Below are 20,786 nucleotides of genomic sequence, written 5' to 3'. Positions count from 1 at the left end.
CTAGCGCCATCTCTAAAAAAAATTATTCAAGATGGTACGGAAAAAAATATCTCAGATAGTACACTCGTTGTCATTAATGCCTGGTCCCCCAGAATATAGAATCTTAGCCATGCAGGGGACCAGGCATTAATGACAACGAGTGTGTACTCATTGCTATCTTACATAGAAGTCTCTACTATGATACACAGTAACCAGCAATATGTAAAAATAGACGCAGGCGCTATCTGCAGATAGCAATGGGTAATATGTTTAAAAAGTAACCTTTACTATCTGACATACGACTAGCTGCTATGTACATAGAACTGGGCAACATGTAAGAGTGTAATATGTAAGATAGTAGTGAGTCCAATGTAGATAGTAGCCAGTACTACGTAGATAGGACCCATTGCTATTTCAACTTTTTTTTTTTTCTACAGATGGCACTGACTACTATCTGACATGGTAGCCAGTTCTATTTATTTTTATCCATGTAGTTACGTTTATTTTTATTACGCCACAATGGCCGGGATAGTAGACATCTTTATTGCGTTTTGACAAATAATTTTTCACCAGTCGGTAAACGGCCATTTAGAGTTCGGATTCTAGGCATGATAAAACGTGAATAGCGCGCATGAGTCGAATAAACTTTTTTATAGTCATCATATTTTTTAATCATTTGCAACTGCTCGTAATTAGCTTTTTAAAAAACTATTTTTTTTTTTTATATACATTTTGATTAAATAATTGCCTTATTAATTTATTACTAAGAGTGTGCGAATAATTCAAGCTCACCAATTATTTGTGTCGAATCGAGTAGAAATCGAAATTCTAATCGAATAATTTGAATTTACAAATAATTTAAAGTATTCGTCAGTTTTCCGATTATGTGTTCGTAAGTTTTTAAATTTTTCGTGTTTTCAAATCATTAAGAAGTTCAAAGTATTCGTAATTTTTCGAGTTATTCGTGAATTATTGTAACAAATTTTTTTGAATCGATCTTAAGTCAGATATAAATTTTATGTTCGAAAATTCGAATTTAAATCGAATAATGTAAAAATTTACGAATAATTCGAACTATTTAATCAACTGTAAAAAAAACCGGGGTAAGTCCAGGCCGTGTAGGTGATGAAATCTTCGGTGTTAAATTTCAACACCGAAAGCGGTGTTAAAATAACACTATCACCAGTGCAAATATTTTTTACCGGTGTTGAAATATTTTTCGGTGTTGAAGATATTTTACTTTCAGAATATTTTTACTTTCTCGATTACTACAGTTAGTGTATTTATTAACTAATTAAATTACTGGTGATTGAAATGGTTGGCGTAAAATTGTGTAATTTTTAAATAATTACGTATACCATAAACAATTATTTAAATAAAAACTTAGCAAAATTAAAATTTCCTCCAAATAATATACATTAAAGGCCATGGGAGGATAAGAATACCGAATCGGCCCCAGAAAGGTATCGGGCTCATAATTTTAGGAAATGTTGGTACTCATAAGATACTTCGATGCTGCAAGTTTCAGATCTTTATCTATTACCGTTTTTGAATAAATCGAAAAATACTGCCCTAACGGACCCAAATTACGGTGGGTTTACCGTAGATTACGGCGATTTTACCGTAATTTACGGTAATACACCGTAAAATACGGTAATTCGGTAACCCACCCGAACTTTTACGGTAGATTTACCGTATTTAGCGGTAAATTTACGGTAGATTTACCGTATTTAGCGGTAAATTTACGGTAAACCCACCGTAATTTACCCACTTACCGTAAACCTACCGTAGCTTACCGTACATCACGGTAAATTACGGTAAATCTGCCGAAATTGTACGGTAATTTACCTATTCTACGGTAAATTTGTTGCAAAAATACCAAAAATTTTCGGTAAATCAGGTCTGCTAGGGTGACAATCAGTAGAAATTGTTATTCTCAGCACCTTGTGAATCGATTGATCTAAATACCGGATATGTTTTGGGGCATGATGGTAGCTTCTAAGGAAAAAAATATGAGCAATATCTGTTCATAAGAACCTTTAAAAAAACGAGGTTATTATTTTAATTTTGATTTTTAACCATGTTACGATACTGATAAAAATATGAAACTATTTTTTTTGAATTCCTCATTCAATTTTCGATGAAATTATTTCGATACCAACATTTCCTGAAATTATGAGTCCGATACCTTTCTGGGGCCAATTCGGTATTCTTATCGTCCCATGGCCCCCCTAGTGGATCCGAATTACGGTAAATTACCTATTTTACGGCAAATTAGCGCAAATTACCGTGATTTACCGTAAATCACCATGATTTACGGTAACATGACGCGCTTTATGGTAATTTACGGCAATTCCTCGAATGTCATAAATTACGGTAAATTGTGGTGTTTTACCGCAACTTTACGGCAAATTTGCGGTAAAATACCTCACTTTTGTTGCAAATTTTACAGGGTATCGCCGCAGTTTTACCGTGAAATTCGGTAATTTGCGATAAATTACGGTTAATCTTCCGAATACTGTAAACTACGGTAATTTACCGTAATTCGGATCTGCCAGGGCTATATCAATTTTTTTATATGTATTAAAATTTTATTTAATTTTTATACGTGGACTTTTTTTACACCGGTATTTTACCACCGCCAAATGACACGACCTACACCGGCGTTATTTTATTTTATCACCGCGTGGTTTTAAATTGAGTCCATTTTCAACATTGCTCTTTTTACAGCGTAGTTGTATTCAATTAAATTCAAACACTATTCGCACAGCATCTCTATTTATTACTATTTGTAGTTTCATTTAGTAAAATCGTTTGTTATGTTTATTTTATCATCATTATTATGATTAACATTATTGAATAATAAAAAATCATTTTGATCTTTAGTGTTATCGGTTTTTTTTCCCTGCATATCGATGTAAGATTGAGGCCGTTCCTTTGTCGGTGTTTTTAGATTATTTTCACAATTACTTGTTACACTTACTCTACGTAATTTAATAGGACTTTCATAATGATTAACATTTAAATTATCCGGTCTTTCATTGACATAAGTCGTTTTTAATGGTTCTTCTGGAAAGGTACAAATTGGATCTTGCCAAAGAGCTTGAAGTTTATCGATTTTATCACATTTTGTTATAGGCTCTGCTGATGGTTTACTGAGGTAGTTAACTGCTTCTGTACGAAAAGTACTAAAGTTACCGCTTGTTATTCCTTCATTACTTGTACCTAAATAAATTAATTTTATAGATTATTTATTTTTGATTAAAATAATGTTTGCACATTTCAAATGCTAAGTAATGGCTGCTATATATTCGCTTAAAAAGTTTACGTTAATAAATTCACTTTGATAACATCCACAAACACTGAGCAGAAAATGAATGATTAAAAAGTGTAAATTTCTTGACGTAAAAATTATTTTAAATAATAATTTCATTTAATTAAATGTTTGAAGAGAAACAATACTGGATTATTGTTAGAAAAAAGTCGATGATTTTTTTTTACCAATTGCTAATTTTCATGAAAATTAACAATAATTAAACATTAACAACATTAAATTAGTATAATACAGTGTAAAAACTTTTCGGAGTGAATGTAGATGTAATCTGGAGTGAATGCGGAGCGGATGACTGTGCATTAATTTAATCCTCTCGGAGTAAAATTCACTTCGAAGTAGAGTTTATTTTAATATTAAAATTCCGGATCGGACCGAATGCAGACTTAAATATAATGCAGATCACCAAAACTTCCTGATGATTTCGAGCTCCTTGAGCTCGGAAGTTAAAAAAAAATTCCCTATGTACTCCGTATGCAGAGTGATTTTTTCTAAAACTATAGAATTCCGAATGACGAAGTAAATTCGAATTTAAATAAAATCTGTACTTACTCCGAATTCACTCTCGATTTTTTACAGTATGACTCTCAATGAAGTGAATTATTGAATCAACAATATTTTTCTAATCAAAAGTGATTTTCTTTAGTGATTTGTAAACTTTTAATTTGGACATGAACATTTGAAATGTACACAATCATTTATTTTTTTAGAAATATTTTTTTAAAATACTTACTAGTTGGACTATCAAGTGCATGAAGTGACGCAAAATAAGCTTGATTATGAACAGTTCGAGGGTTTAAATCAAGATACTCAACACCATCCTCAAGCATACGTTCCCATTGACAAGTAAGTTCTTTAAATGAGGGTCTCATACCAGGTTCATCGTGCCAACATGAAACCATTAATTTGTATCTGTAATAAGGAAAAAAAAGTATGTGATGGTAGCAAACGCAAAATGTCAAAATGGAATAAAAATTTTCGTCTTATTAGTGTTTATAAAATGTAGAAAATGCTAAAATTATAAAGAATTTTAAAAAATCCGAATAAAGAAATTATGAAGTTGAGGGGGACCACTAGTGTGATTGCCTAAAAAAAAATTGGTCTATCGGTTGACCCTGCGGGCCAGCCCGAAAATTTCGAAAACATTGTTGTGAATACATTTTCGAGCTCTTTGAACTCGAAAATACTTTTGTATGCCGTTCTTTTCGAAAAAAAACGTTTTTTACCATTTTTTCTCCAACGATATCTCTCAAACGAATTGACCGATTGAGACAGTTAAGGTGGCAATCGACGTGTTTTATTGACTTCTAAAGAATGACACCTTGACGATCAAAATCGGTTCATCCGTTCAAAAGTTACAGAATATTTATATATGTACGTACGTAAGTACATACATACACTCGGACATCATCTTAAAATTAGTCATAATAACTCCCGAGAACGTTCAAACGTCAAGATCTGTTGAAAATTCGGTTTTCGAAAATTGGGCCGAAACCAATAACTTCCCGAATTTTCGAAAATTTCGAATTTTCTTAGCGGGAAGTTGAAAACTATTTGAGATATGCACTTCAAATTTTAGTATGTTATTTTTGAAGATACAGACTATCGAAATATGCAAAAAAAAATTGATTTTTTAAAAATTTCACACAAGTGGTCCCCCTTTAAATGTGGAATATTGTGTTACAATAATTTAACCAACAGATAAATTAACATAAATTAAATCAAATTCATACTGCAATCAAAATGATTTAATATGCATTGATAAAATGAACTAAAATAAAAAACTAAAAAGATAGTAAATTTCCGAACATTGAGAAGTTTATATTATATTTTATAATTATGAATAAATGTATATCAATATATAAGCAGTATATACTTACAATTGTGTAGAGCAATTAGCAGGCCTCTCCATTCGATATCCGGCTTTGAGTAGATTGTACAGATTATGAACATCTACACCTGGGTAAGGCGAAGCACCAAGCGTTACTAATTCCCATAAAAGCACTCCAAAGCTCCATACATCCGATTTACTCGTGTACACATGATCAGCAAGAGATTCGGGGGCCATCCACTTAACCGGTACTATATTGATTTAATCGAGAAGTTTAATATTATTTAATCATCAATTATAATTATTAATTATTATTTAATTTATTAATTGAATAATGAAGTCTGGATCAAAATACCTCTTCCTTTACTTCGTTTCAAATATGCATCATCCTCATAAACATCCCGAGTCAGTCCAAAGTCGGAAATTTTGCAAACTTTGCCAGTTGCGAGCAGAACATTTCTAGCAGCAAGATCGCGATGCACCAACTGTTAAATTGATTACATAGTTTAGAAACAGCCTATATTGTATACATATATATACATACATATATACAATAGAAGCTGTGAATAATTGAAACAATGTTTTAGAATAATGTATTGCGGTTTTTACTTTAATGTCAGCCAAGTACGCCATTCCTTTGCTGATCTGCCAAGCAAAGGATAGTATATCATGAGGAGTTATTGTGTAATTTAACGAAGTATCTTGTAATTCTTCATGTGTGTTGCCAGGCGATGCAGATAGTAAAGATGTTGAACAAGGAACACGTCCTTCTGATTCAAGGTGACGGCTTCTTCTTAAATAATTTCTAGAAAAAAACAAGTTTTTTTTTTTTTCTATAAAAATCATGTATTAATATTCATTTTACTATTTTAAAAATCATATATGCAAATTGATAACGAGCATATACTATGTAAATATTCAACTTCTAACTATGTTTATTGATATGATAAATAATTATTCGAATGACACGCCCGAGTGGAAATTCAAGAACCGATTTGATCGTAACAGTTTCCAATCACTAATATTTCATTTATCGCATAAAAAAAAAGCCTGTTTTGACCGTGCAAGATGAAACATAAGAATAAATACGATGAAACCAGGCCTGAAATAATAATAATAATAACAACTATCTTTAAAAGTATCTAGCGAGCGTGGGTACGAATCCCACTTAGATTAATTCTTTTTTTTTTTTAATTTTTCATTCGATTTAAAATATCCGTTTAATAATCTGTAAGAAAGTGAAGTAAAATTACATAAAATTTTAATTTTTTTGTAAATTTTTATAAATGTCATAAAATATTGAACAATTTTATGATACTTTTTATTCGAATTTTACATTTTTTTTTTATTAAACTTCATGCTATTTTTTACTCGAAATTATTGAAAATTTTCAACGGCCAGCAAAAAAAAATCGTTATGAGTATCAAAGTTTTTATACATTAGTATATAATTTTATAAAATTCGCTAAGCTATTAAAAAATCTTATCAATTATGATAACAACATTTGAACTTAAGAACATTTATAATTTATTCTATTTGAAAATCTCCCTAATATAAGTTTATAAAATAATATATTTTGCTCCGAACATGAATTATGGAGTCAGCCATGATATCATGATCTTAACATTTTTTCATAAGTTGTTCTTTTTTATTTCAATAAATATACCATTTACTCCAACGCGATCACGCACGTAAATCCGGGTTCGAGACCATGCAGCAGATACCAGGTATTTTTCATCAACATCATACATACTCGGTCAATCTCAGTATAAATATCTTTACTCAACAGATCATAGAAAATGTCTGGATAAAATTTTTTTTTTTTGCGATTTCAAATTTTTTTTTGAAAAATAATTTTTGTCCGTAAAATTTTAGGGAACTCTACAAAATTTGTTTGGAATTTAAGAAATCGTCAGCTACAAATGAATTTTTCCTTGGGTTGTTATAAAATAAATGAAAAAAAAATTAAAAAATCTATGTGGGATTCGAACCCACGCTCGCTAGATACTTTTAAAGATGGTTATTATTATTATTATTATTATTATTATTATTATTATTATTATTATTATTATTATTATTATTATTATTATTATTATTATTATTATTTCAGACCTGGTTTGATCGTAAAACAGTCAAAGTGGACAAAACTCCACTAGTTACGATGAAATCAGACGTGCTATCGTATAGATACCAATACAGTAGAAATTCATTGTAATCGTCAAATTTGTGTCTAAAATGTATAGAAAAAAAATACGATCAAAACAGACCTGAAATTTCGACTCTGGACTTTAATTATTATTTCAATTTATTGTGTTGAATGTTAAAAGGGAGAAAAATTTAATTACTAAAGTTTTACGATTACTAGACGGTTATTGTTTTGGATGGAATGCATTCTAGTGGTCATGGAATTTGTTGAGTTGAGGATTTCCGGGTACATTAGACAGACAATGGTATTTTTATTGGACTCCACATTGACAATATACATAACATAATATATTTAAATGTATCACGAGTTTTTTTTATATTGAATAGAACGGGTTCAACTTTATACGTTTATTTTATTAATACTATTATTACTATTATTGTTATTTAATATAACATATAAGATAAAATATAAGAGTCTTATAGAAAATTTACTGGTATTTGTTGTTATTTTTACCTCAATGAACCAAACTCAGCGAATTCGATAATCAAATAGACAGGGCCTCCAGGCGATGTACAAGCACCAAGTAATCTAATAACGTTTGGATGTTGCGCTTCTTTAAGTAGTTGATATTCGGAAAGAAGATCAGCAAGTTCAGCTCCACTGGCATCTTCTTTTAATGTTTTTACAGCGACAGTTGTTGGTCCTGGCCAACCTCCAATATCAACAGCTTTGGCTCGTAATACTCTGCCGAATTCACCTTCACCCAACACTTGTTCAATTGTTAATCTTGATCTTGAAAACTCCCATTTAGGGTCCGGCTGAAAATTTTTGTCAAAAATATCATCATATTTATATTTTTGTCAAAATTATTAATGTGATTTCGAAAAAAAAACAACGGGTTTTCTAAACTTTTATACACTAGGATTGAGTTCAGATATTCGCTAAGTGATTCGATGAAAGTAAGTTACTAAATTTAAAAATCGAGAAATACAGTAAATCACCATTACGAGACCTTCTGTACATTTAAAGATAATTTTTTTTCCGTGTTTTTTAGTTTTTAATCGGTAATAATGACAAAAAAAACCAACACTTTATAAAAATTATATAAACTAGTCGTTCAATTTAAATTGAAATAAATGGCAAATAACTTTTTAATGTCTAGTTTTTGAATAATTTTCGATGACTAGATTTACTGTAAAGTTCATGTTCGCTTACAATAATATGTTACTGCAATTTTCATTAGTACACTCCATTATGAATTTTTAATGAAACTGAAGGGAAAAGGGAACCATCCCAATAATATTATGGGAACGATTCCTATACCATTATGGGAATGGTTCCCATAATGATATGGGAATACTTCTCATAATGTTATGGGATTGGTTCCCATATTGGTATAGGATCTTTTCCCATACCATTATGGGAATGGTTCCCATAATGGTATGGGAACTATTCCCATATATTATGGGAAACATCCCTACAATAGTTTGGGTACAGTTCCTATACCATTATGAGAACTATTCCCATAATGCATAGCAAAAGTTCCCATAATTTTCTTTTCGTATACATAAAAAACTTAATCTTTTAATGATTTGTAATTTCATTTTTGACTTGTAGATCGTATTATAGATTTAAAAATTATTGACAGTAATTTAATGAATGTAATAAACTCTACAGAATTCCACTGAGAATTTTTCGATTTCCTGGAAGAATAAATAAAAAGTTGAGTATTTGGAAGCAAAGACGTGTATCATAAAAACCTGGTGCGAGAAAACGAGATATCACACTTGAGCTATCATTTGATTCAGTTCACTGAATTGATACCGACCTCTCAATATATATATATATATATATATATATATGTTTGTACTTTTACTCTACTCTAGGCGTATACAATCGATCTCATTATAGTGTAACTTTTACCGTGACACGTGTATTCTATGAAACGAAGCTCACTATCGCGAGACAATTTACTGTGTACCTTTTTGTACAAAACTTGTGTGAAATATGTGTGGAGATCATTATCACTAGGAACTAGTGTACCCGAAATAAATAATACCACTGTGTAAATTATTTTACCATTGTCGGTATTAAGTTAGCGTCAAGTTTGTTTGTAGAGTTGAGAAAACTAAGGGAAATAGAGATTATTATTAACTTCCGGAAGTTTAGTGAAATATTATCAGATAAATACAATAATTTACTTTGAAGAAAATAAAATAATAATTTGACGAAGACTTTATTTGAATTATGCTAATCCGCTAATCTGTATGTAAATGAATACGATCTATGATGAGAATTTACAAATCTAATTACTAATTTAAATAGAATAAATTAACTTCTTTAATGACAAAAGTACTGTTGACGTATTTAAGCTACCCGAAAATTACCAAGATATTAATTAGCATTAAGTAATAAAATTAAATGTTTATTATTTTAAAAATACAATAAAAGGCTAGATCCGAAGTGTGATAACATTTTCTAAGCAATAAAAATAATTTATTTTAAGAAATATATATTTATTCAACATCCTGCTTATTTTTTTTTTAATTGACTGCTATAGACAAAAAAAAAATTATTTTGAGGAAATGCGTAATTTTTTAAAATTAGATATATTTTAAAGGTGAAAATTAATTAATTAATTAATTAATCGATTCTTATTTTATTGAAAAAGAAAAAAAATTCATCAAAGGTGAGTTGACTCACAATCGAATTTTTGAATTCATAAATTGTTGAATTTATTTATCATCAATCTCTTTACAAATTGACTTATTGTGACTTTTAATAATTTAGTGGTATAAATATTTGAAATATAATATATTGTCAACTACTTTGTCGTTTTTTTTGTCCAATCGAAATTATCCGGAACTTTTTTTTCTTCATAGAAATTGAAATTTCCGCTGAAATTTTATTATTTCTATGCCAAATTTTATAATAATCAGATATCTCATTAAATTATAAACTGTAAAAAAAGCGGTGTTAAAAATGGAATCGTTTTAACTCCACCTGGTGTTGAAATGAAATTACACCGGTGTAGAAGGCGTAATTCGGCGGTGTTAAAATACCGGTGTTAAAACGGGGTAAGCTGCGTCCGCTCAAAGTATTAGTTTTGGGAAGTTTATAAAAGGCAAAAAATATCATGACCACACACACACGCGAGCCCACACACGCCAGCCGCACACGCACATACTCACACGCACGATCGCACACACACGGTTGCGCGCACACTCACTCGAACCCACTCAAACACACATGCACACACACTCTCACACATATGCACACATATCCAAAGTAAAATATTTGAACACCGGAAAATTTCTTTTAACACCGGTAAAAAATATTTAAACGGGCGGCGTCGTTATTTTCATACCGCTTTCGGGATTAAAATTTAACACCGCCAATTTTAACACCTACACCGCTTGAACGTACCCCGGTGATTTTTTACAGTGTAAAATTATTTATGTTCTTATTATTGTGACTTTTATTGGAAACAATGAAAACTTGGAATTTTTTTAATCATGTACTTTCTAAAAGTAAATTAGCGAAATTCACTAGCAAATCAACAGCAAAAAAGAACTTCTTGGCACAAAAAATTTTTAATTATTTCAAAAAATTTTTATATGTCCTAAGAAATTTTTTGCATTATAAATTGAAAATGAAAATTTTCTTAAGCGAAGAAAAAATTTTTTGAGGCGAGAAAAAATTTCTTCGGCTAAGAAAATTTTTGTTTTCATTTCATGATGTAAAATTTTCTTGCACCAAGAAATCCTTTTTTTCTGTGTAATGAATATTCACTACTTCATTTTTGGAGAGTTTCGAAACAAAAACAACGCATTGAATATTAATAATTTGCTTACTTTGTTTAAATTTTAGCGAACAATATAAATATTAAACTTTCGATAAGATGAAAAATTACCAAAAAAAAAAATTTTTCCTTCCCTAAAATTAAGATTATCTGATGTATGATTTATCGAAAGCTAGACATTGTGCTCTAATGGGTTAAGTATTGTAAATACTTGGTGAAACTTTTAGTGAAAATGACAGCCGGACATCCGAGCAATTTCATAAATGTTCAATTACGGGACACACAAAAAAAAAACTTACTGGTGATGATTTCGGAAGAAGCAGACTTCGATTAGTAGCAGCAAATGAATCGACACTGATAAGGTGTCCGTCTCCGCGGTCTAAGTAGTCCAATGGAAGAATTCCAAGACCGTTATTCATGTCATCTGATCGGTGCTTGCACTCACGTCTTGAACTTTTCCCAATAGTTCTGAAAATAAGAACATGAAAACCAAGCTTAATCATGCTATTAAATTTTTTTACAAACGTTCTCATGTTTGTGCTGTCCATTAATAGTTCAATCAAAAGTTTTTTTCTAAGATTTCACGAGTAAATACAACAACAAAAAAAAAGCTTTTATCCCTCTACCGCATAAGTGGTAAAAAATGTTCGATCGTACAACTTGCATGTCTACGATAAAAATCTTCTTACAAACATCAATTTCTTTGAAGCAAAGTTTGTTTTTTTATAACTATTGCATGCATTGAATCTTTACTACATAAAATCACTTTGTAAATTTTTTTCAAAAACTTCTTAGTTTTTTAGATTAAAATTTAAAATTTATTCAGGAACCCCTTGAGAATAAAGTTTCCATAAAAAACGGACGAACATAAATTATTGACGGGTAATTTTTTCCAGTTATTGAAAAAGCAAAAAAAATAAAGCGAGCAAATATAGTAGTGATAAATGAACTATTGAATTGATCTCACCTATATCTCCACATGACAAAAGCTCCAAAAACCAAGATAACAAAGAAACTGGCTCCAACAGCACCAATTAAACAAGCCGGACCACAATTGTTTAATGACGCTACTGAAAATGAAAAAATTTTTTTTTTTACGTTACAATCAAGAAAGTATTTTTTAGTTTCCAGTCGACGGTGAACTTTATTACTATTTTATTGGTTAGTTGCTTATGATAAAGGTATATAAGGGTGGGCAAAATGGAAACGGTAAAAGATCGTTTATTTTTTTATCTTGAATAAACTAAATTTTTTAGCTTTTTTTTTTATATCTGAAAATCTTATCGAGTCCGAACGACAATTATCAGTACACGGAGAGAAATTTATGGTAATAATTACAATATATTATGGGAATGGTTCCCATAATGCGTGGTAGCTGGTTTTTTTTAAAGTTGATTATAAGAACGGCACCCATATGTATTTTTATACAATCATCTAGATAATATTCACTACTTTCGGATTGATAGTTAAAATTTTACCATCACTAAATAATAATTCCTATCATTTAATTTTCTGAGTGTACTACACTGTAAAAAAAGCGGTGTTAAAAATGGACTCGTTTTAACTCCGCCCGGTGTAAAAATGAAATTACATCGGTGTAGGAGGAGTAATACACCGGTGTTAAAAATACCGGTGTTAAAGCGGGGTAACCGGAGTAAAAGCGGAGTAATGCCGATGTAAAAGCGGGGTTAATTGCGTCCGCTTGGAGTATTAACTTTAAAAATTATAAAACACAAAAAATTTCAGTTCTTTATGAAAATTTATAAAAAATATCATTTATCAACTAGTATAGTGATCGAGTAAATAAAAATATTCACAAAATAAAATATTTTAACACCGGTAAAGAATATTTACACCGGTGGCGGCGTTACTTTCACACCGCTTTCGGGGGTAAATTTAACACCGATAATTTTAACACCTCCACCGCTTGGACTTACACCGGTGATTTTTTACAGGGTATAAAATTACAGTGATCGTTACCATAATATAGTGGTAACCATTACCATAGTATATATACGGTTACCATAATGTTATGGTAATGCTTACCAGTTCGGGCTATCTATATTTTTCTTAATTTATTTATAAATTGTCTTATTGAGAAGGTTATTTGTATGTTTGCATGTTTAGGTTTCCACTATATTTGTACATTTGTTGTTTAAATAATCGATTGTCGAGGATCGGGCTAATAATTATTCATTTTTAATAAAGAACATTTTTATTGTAAAAATTAATTATAATTTTATCATACATTGTCAAACCTTATATATATTTTCGTTATAGAAAAAAGTCTTATTTAATATTTTATTCAATTATTAATTTTGGTATCAGCAGTCAACTTGAACAGTTTTTAATTTAAAAAATAAAAAACTTTAATTTTAACCACAGACACTAGTAATAATAACAATAAATTATCATTATAAAAACTAAAAAATATTTGATAATTATAATAGACGATAAACATATTTTTGTGCAGAATATAAACATTAAGTATACGCGAATCATTTCATTAAAATAAAAAATAATACATATATTTACTTTCAATAATCAACAAACATTTTTCCTTTGTAAGAATAACAAAAAATAAACACTTTAGATAACAAAATTGAAAGATAAAAATGAATAAATAGTTTGATATTAACATCTTTGAAGATAAAGTCTTGTTTAAATTAATTAAAACTTCTAAAAGTTATTATTACTGGGATTGGCGATTTTTAGCTTTCTTGTTACCCCAATCTTTTGCATTTGCAATCGCACATCTCAATGCCACATTAAACTCTGTTCTTATTTGACTCGGTTTTTTTTTATTAGCTTTGAGTTGTGGTTTAAAATAATCTGGAATAAAATAGTACAATATGTAGCAGCCTGACAAAAAAAAAAAAACTAGAAAAATTACAGTTTCTTATAAGAATTTTACAATTTTATTAAAGGTTTAGTTTAACATACATCTTAAACTGTAAACCTTACTGCTAAGAATTACATCCGTACAAAACAAAATATACATGTCCCATATAGCCAATACATCGGTGCATATACGTCTCATATATATTTTATCGTATTAGTATTTAATAAAATTCTTATTTAAAACCGTACTTTTTCCAGAATTTTTTCAAATGTTTCCAGTTTTCTACGTGAAGCTCTGCGTGACTAAGTGGAATTCTACTTTTTTCTGTTTTCTTTTTTACGTGAAGGAGCGAAACAAGGTGATTTTAGACAAGAGTAATGCAGACTGTCCAAGCCAGACGCAAGGGCTACTATCACAGATGGCCCAAATTTTGTGAGTCTGTACTCTCTAAAACTGAATTAGTTAATATTAACAATTTGCTGATGAATTTCGCTAATTCATTTTTAGAGAGTAACTACATACGCAAAAAAAATTGGCGCTGCAACAGGACAAAATTTTGTTATGGCAACAGGGTTTTCATGTTACAGTAACAGGACACATCCTGTGGAAGCAACAGGATTTGTCCTGTGGAATCAATAAAATAAGGAACAAGTTTTATGTATTAATTTTTATGTCAGTATAGTAAAATTTTAAAATTTAAAAAAAAAAATCAAATTTTAAAATTATAATGTTTTTTTCAAAATTTGAATTTTTTTCATAATTTGAATTTTTTCTAAACTGAATTTTTTTTCACATTTTGAAATTTTACCATACTGACAAAAAAATTGGTACATAAAACTTGTTCCTTATTTTATCGATTCTACAGGAAAAATCTTGTTGCTGCAACAGGATGTGTCCTGTTGCTGTAATATGAAAATCCTGTGGTGCTACAACAGGATTTAGTCCTGTTACTTCCACAGGATTGGGTCCTGTTGCAGCACCTATTTTTTTTTCCGTGCACGCAGAGAATTTTTGAGTAAAAATTACCCATAAAGTTTGGTACTGTATGGACATCTAGCCAGTAACTTAACTTTTACTATGTTGTTAGCAGAAATCGCTCGTTATTTACATGCTATCGAGTTATATATTTTCCAATGTGCACACTGATAGAAGAATTTCTTAAATAGTAAAAAATATTTGTTAAATACAAAAAAATGATGCTTAAGAAATGATTTCTCAAATACTAAGAAATCTTTTTTAAATGCTAAGAAATCCTTCTATCAGTGCATGGAAAAAATTTAGATATTTACTACAAGTCCTCACAGTATTAAACTTTTTGGGTAGATTTTACTAAAAATTTCCCTGCGTGTATGGGACCGACAAGGGAACAAACTCAGACTCAAACTTGTATGCTCATTTAATATATATTCGATCAGAAAATTTTGGGGTCTAATTTATTGATCTGATTATATATGCCAGGTATCAATAAGCTAGCTTGTTATCTGATTATAAATTATAACTATAAATAGTCATGATCACCAAAAGAATTAAGTAAATTAAAAAAATTTGATGTTATTTTGGCTCATTATTAGTTCCGTTCGATTTTCCTTGATACTAATAGCGCATGTACTAATTTAACTATCAATTTGGTCAGTAATTTAACCGACAAACTAGACGTTTTCTGCCTTAGGGGTGAAACCGATGAATTTGAACCCGCTTAATCACATTAATCAGAAATAGGATTATTTCAACTGGATAAATAGGCATTAGAACTCATAGTTTCAATAGATGTGATGCGAAAAGAAATGATATAAAATATTTGCGACAATCGAGATATTCATATGTTAAATTTTTTCAAAATTTCTTACCTAGTAAACAATCATAAAATTTTGTGTTAGACAAAGTAACTTTACCCTCCTTGGATCTTACTACCCAGAGTTTTACAACTACTTCACGAGTAATCAATTTTTTTAAAATCACTCCAATTTTTTGAGGTAGAGTATGTCGTTCATTCGGCTTAGCAATCACTTCAACAAAAGTCATCTAAAAAAGAATGATTATATTTATTAGTATATTGTGTGACAAGGGATGAAACAACACGGTAAGAAATGTTTTGCGGATATCACTATGCCAGTATGGGCGTGAACGCTATACTGTATGGTATCGAAGATTTTTATAGGTTATAAAATTGTATGCACAGATAGTTCAACCATTGCGGGAATAGTAACATTGGCAATAATTGTCGAGGACGCCGCAATGTCAGTATGGCCGTCAGGCCCATACTGCATTGCCGTATCTACATTGCTTCTGGCCGATAAACCTAGTCTGACGACATCTATATAGTTTTGGTGGTAATACGACAGTATACATTGATTGACACGCCAGAAATTATGGCGGGAAAAACTAGTAGCATTGTGCCCTCGACATTGTAGTATGGGTCTCAGGGCCATGCTGTTTCGCCGTGCCTGCTATGCATACGTGTGAGTAATACAATAGCTCCAGTACTATACACTATAGTAAATAACGCCATACTTCTGGGACTCGTTACAATACTGTCTTGGAATATTTCACATACTATTTTAGTATCTGTCTTGAGACCATACCAGGTGTTGAACGCCATGCATTTCTTACCGTGAAGACGATTTCAGACTAGGGTGAGGTTGGCTGACATCACCCGCAGTCTGAAATCGTGTTTTATCCTGAGTCGCACACTATATTTTTCATGGTTACCTGCATCGAAACTTCAAGATTCAGTGTCAGCAGCCAGTAAGAAACAAGTTAATTTCAAGCCGATGATGCGGAGAACTGTTAGATAATGAGAAAGTTACATAGTTACTTATTAAATAGTAAATAAGACAAAAATATTATTTTCACTCATTTTTTATTAATTTTATTTGGTTAATTAAAACTGTAACTTAAAAAATGAAATTAGTAAACTGAAGTGACAAGTAAACAAATGAGAGTAATAAGGCTGCAAATAAACATTAAATATAACTGACACCGGGCAGAAACAATTGTGTTTTTTCCCGCTGTATGAAGGTATTTTTGCATTACGAATTCGCTAGCAGTCATTTGCAGCATCGGCTTGAAATTAGCTTGTTTCGACGAGCTGTAGAGACACTGAAACTTCAAGTTTCGATGCTAGTATCATGAAAAAATATTTTCATGCCACACATTTATGAATAAAAAATAGATATTTGAAAAAACTTACAAATTTCTGTTCAAATTCTTTTACTTGATTCAGCAATTTGCAGAAATTATCAAACGTTTCAGTCGTCGACATAGGCAAAAATAAATTGTATTCTCTAAACCAGTTGCGTCGAATTTCATCTTCCGAACCAAATCCCATATATTTATTATTTATTTTATTCAATAATTTGTTGAAATTTTCTTCTTGATAATTTTTTATATTTTTTACTTCTTCTAAAATTTTTTTTTCAACTGTAATCAATAAATAATGAAACTCTCCATTAAAATTGAAACTGATAGATATGTCTATAACTATTTAATTTCATTTGATAGTTTTGTAGTAACTTACACTCACTACTCGTGGCGGATTTCGCAGAAACTTCTGATTCATTTATAGATTTATTACGAAAAAAAACTTGTTTATCCTTTAAAATACCAAAAAGCTTATTAATATCTTCATCATTAACTCCACAAGTTGATCCCCAATTACGAATGTCATTTTGTATATCACAGCTTTTATTAATATAAGTTTCACTGCAATAACTTTGAATACCTTCATCAATATCAGAAGTTTCTGTTCTATTGTCATCACTAGTATCAATATTATTGTCGTAATCGTAAATATTTTCTTGCTTAACATCAGATTCAGATAAATAATTATAATATGTCAAATCTTGAGTATGAAGTATTTCTTCAGATTCCTCATCATCAAATTGTTCTAGTTTTATACGTTTACAAATTGGAATATGGCAATTCTCTAAATGAAATAAATGAAAATCTTTAATGCATACAAAAAATATTATTTTCCAGTAGTTAATTAGTTAATTTTTATTCAAGAATTATTAATTGTTGTAAATATTATAGTCAAGCAATTAATTTTCCTAAGCAATTTGTCACCGCAGGTAGATGTCCTGCATGTAATTTAAAAAAATCAGAATTTTTAATCGTTTGTAAGGCGAGATATTGATAATCAAAGTACGCTGAGTTAACATGTAGTAGTTCGAACTAAGCTAAAAAAACGTCATATTTTCACGTATGTTTCAAATTATTTGTCTTAAGAATCTTTCTAAAAACTAACAGATTATAGAAAAAAAAATTTCAAATTTAAAAAAATGTTAGAATAATCATACTACGAATTAGTAAAAAAGTTATAGATATTCAAAGAAATCTGTCTCACAATTTCAAATAAGAAGAAGCGAGTAAGCGATATCAAGTAAAAGAGGAAGCAATAGCGAGTGACAGAGTAACCAATAGCACACACTATAGGTCGCGAGTGAACTACCTCAAAAAATATTTATTTACATTTTGCGAGTGATCACAAGAAATTAATAAAATCTCATGATATTTTCCTTAGCCTCAGGTGCAAATATCAAAAATTAATATCCACCGACAAAACTATTCAATTACAAAAAATATTCTCTATCAGCCGCGTACTGTACCATCAGCAATACCGACATGTTTGTATTATTAGATATTTTTAAATCTCATATTTTTGCACTGGATATTAATTTTTTCAAATTATATATTTAAAATAATACTTACCGCCATCAAATAAACTATTGTCAGTATCTACGTGATTATAACGTCTTTTTCGTGAACGTTCACCCAAAATGTCATTCATAATTCACTTATACTAGTTTATTATTTTTAACAAATTAATTCACTTTAATAAATCCACTTTTTGATACAGCTGTTGTGGATTGAGACGTATGGATTGATTGATTAAGTCGTTGGAAATGAAACGTATTAAATAGTTATCGATTAAGTCACTTCTAACATACGAAATGTAATTTTAACAAAAAAATATTTCAAGTGTACGAGTGAGAGTTTGTCAGGAAATTAAAAATATAACACGGATTTATCAGTACAGTAAATTACTAATAACTGAGCAACTGTACTCACACTATATATAATTTTAAATACCTTCTAATTGTAAATAAAGCCGGTTACTATATATTTTCTGTTTATACTGCAGATAATTTATTTGTTTTCGAGATTAAAATTGAAAGTTTAATAAGTGGTAGAAGTTCAATAAAATCCCTACAGGTCATAATAATTTAATGTTTTTATAGATATAGCTCTTGAAAAATATACATTTCATATTTATTTATGACTCTATGAATAACAAGTAGGGAAATTAAGTGTATTTCTATTCACAAATATTTATTTACTTATTTAGGAGAGAATGGAAATCTAGGGGCAAGTTGATTACGGGCAGAGTGATGGAAATTTCTTTTTAAATATTTATTATTTTTTTGAATTTGAGAAACTGAAGCAAAATGAACCTAAGGGGTAATGAAAGGAAATTAATAATAATGGAATTAAAATAAGAAGAAATATTTTTTTGATAAAATTTTTGGAATCGTCACACTGCTCAGGGTGCCAAACTTTTCCCATCTATTCTTTGATTATGTGAGTAAATATTTTTAGCAAAAACTAAAAAAATTATTTCCAAAATAGTGTCTCATTTATCCCCGATTTCCTGCACCGGAAGTTAAAATTCCTGTCCGGTTTAGAGGAAGAAAGTCGTATGTTTTTCACACGCTGTTCTTTCCGCAAACAAAGGTAAAAATTTAAACTTTTAGCTGCAGATCTGGTGAAAGATAGTATACACACCACTCTCTAAAAACGAATTAGTGAAAATCATTATTTGACAGTGAATAGTCACTTATTGTCAGTAAAAAATATACCACTGTTTGAGTTAGTGACATTCTTTTTACTAGTAAACAGTGATAGTCACTATTTTCATTAATTAAAGCTTAAGAAAGCACAGAGAAAGGTAGAATATCCCGATCCGCGTGTTTGCCTCCCTCGCCTTCGTCTCGGGTAGGCCATTACACAGACGGTCGGGATGTCCAATTTTCCTCTCTTGATGTGACATATACTATATGTCATTCTAATCACCAATCAAACTGTTTGTTGTGTTTGAAAAATTAAAAAAATTATTAAGTTCGAATAAAAAATATTATTAAATTACACGGAAAAAAAATTCTCGCAATTTTCACGATATTTTTATCGTACTTTTTATTGTATAAAATCGTAACGCTGGACCAGACTCTCCAAATAATAGTTTTTACTATATACTATCGTAAATTCTATTTAATAAATATTACTACCAAAAACATTATGATGACTAATACTACAGAGCAAATTATACAAGTCTGGTTCATAAAGTTTACACAATACGAGTATCGTAAAATTGAAAAGTCGATAATGTTGAATTTCCGCCCCTACGAACGAAAAAGAGTAGGTTTTTGACTGATGCAGTCAGAGCGAAAATAGAAAAAGAGAAGAATTGAAGGAAGATTGTTGAGGTTATACATGACGTCATTTCATCATCTGAGGATTTCACGTCATGGCTCTTGACCAGATTGTCAAATGATTATGAGGTAGAATTTTTATATATTGAAACAGGCATAAATATAAACACTTGTGAGAAGCGTAGATGGTAGTGCCATCTCGTACGGAAAAGCCGAATCCCAGTATTCATTTACATATACCTATATACAAACATCTTATCATAGTGTAGGTAACTCATACACTGGTCACTCATATGTACACTAGCGCTATGCACGACAAATCTACTAACATCAATTTAGAAATACTCATATTTGAGTATCGTAAAATTTGTTACTTACGTTGGAAAGATACAGAGGCAGCACTGGAAAGTTAAAAAAAATATACAAG

General features: G+C 30.1%; 2 protein-coding genes across 3 annotated transcripts in view; both read right to left on the bottom strand.

Moving 5' to 3' along the window:
- Positions 1–83: 83 nt before the first annotated feature.
- Positions 84–20,786, bottom strand: part of LOC130667981 (proto-oncogene tyrosine-protein kinase receptor Ret) — a 71,017-nt gene continuing 50,314 nt past the window's right edge. The window contains exons 13-20 of one of the 2 annotated variants that reach the window (XM_057469942.1): positions 12,057–12,159; positions 11,389–11,557; positions 7,801–8,105; positions 5,751–5,946; positions 5,497–5,626; positions 5,191–5,392; positions 4,044–4,222; positions 84–3,204 (exon numbers count right to left, since the gene is read on the bottom strand). In XM_057469942.1, coding sequence (XP_057325925.1) covers positions 2,777–3,204; positions 4,044–4,222; positions 5,191–5,392; positions 5,497–5,626; positions 5,751–5,946; positions 7,801–8,105; positions 11,389–11,557; positions 12,057–12,159 — 1,712 coding nt within the window. In that variant the 3' untranslated portion in view covers positions 84–2,776. The remainder of the gene's footprint in view (positions 3,205–4,043; positions 4,223–5,190; positions 5,393–5,496; positions 5,627–5,750; positions 5,947–7,800; positions 8,106–11,388; positions 11,558–12,056; positions 12,160–20,786) is intronic. The other variant, XM_057469943.1, reaches the window with a different exon arrangement.
- LOC130667982 (uncharacterized) lies at positions 13,516–18,994 on the bottom strand. The gene is made up of 5 exons (XM_057469944.1): positions 18,642–18,994; positions 17,449–17,856; positions 17,122–17,351; positions 15,779–15,953; positions 13,516–13,921 (listed from the first exon to the last, which is right to left on the bottom strand). The coding sequence occupies exons 1-5, from the start codon at positions 18,718–18,720 to the stop codon at positions 13,782–13,784; spliced, it is 1,032 nt and encodes a 343-aa protein (XP_057325927.1). The 5' UTR covers positions 18,721–18,994; the 3' UTR covers positions 13,516–13,781.

This window comes from Microplitis mediator, chromosome 5, assembly GCF_029852145.1.
Source record: "Microplitis mediator isolate UGA2020A chromosome 5, iyMicMedi2.1, whole genome shotgun sequence".
Classification (NCBI taxonomy): domain Eukaryota; kingdom Metazoa; phylum Arthropoda; class Insecta; order Hymenoptera; family Braconidae; genus Microplitis; species Microplitis mediator.
The sequence above is the reverse complement of the archived record's forward strand: the minus strand, read 5'-3'. Positions and strand labels throughout refer to the sequence as shown.

What these genes read in the sequence shown, in the direction of transcription:
- LOC130667982 (XM_057469944.1), bottom strand. Translation starts at nt 18,720, where the DNA reads ATGAATGACATTTTGGGTGAACGTTCACGAAAAAGACGTTATAATCAC. An exon ending in CAATAGTTTATTTGATGGCG is followed by an intron (nt 17,857 to 18,641) that starts GTAAGTATTATT and finishes TATTTCATTTAG; the next exon opens with AGAATTGCCATATTCCAATT. An exon ending in ATTTTATGATTGTTTACTAG is followed by an intron (nt 13,922 to 15,778) that starts GTAAGAAATTTT and finishes ATTTTATTCCAG; the next exon opens with ATTATTTTAAACCACAACTC.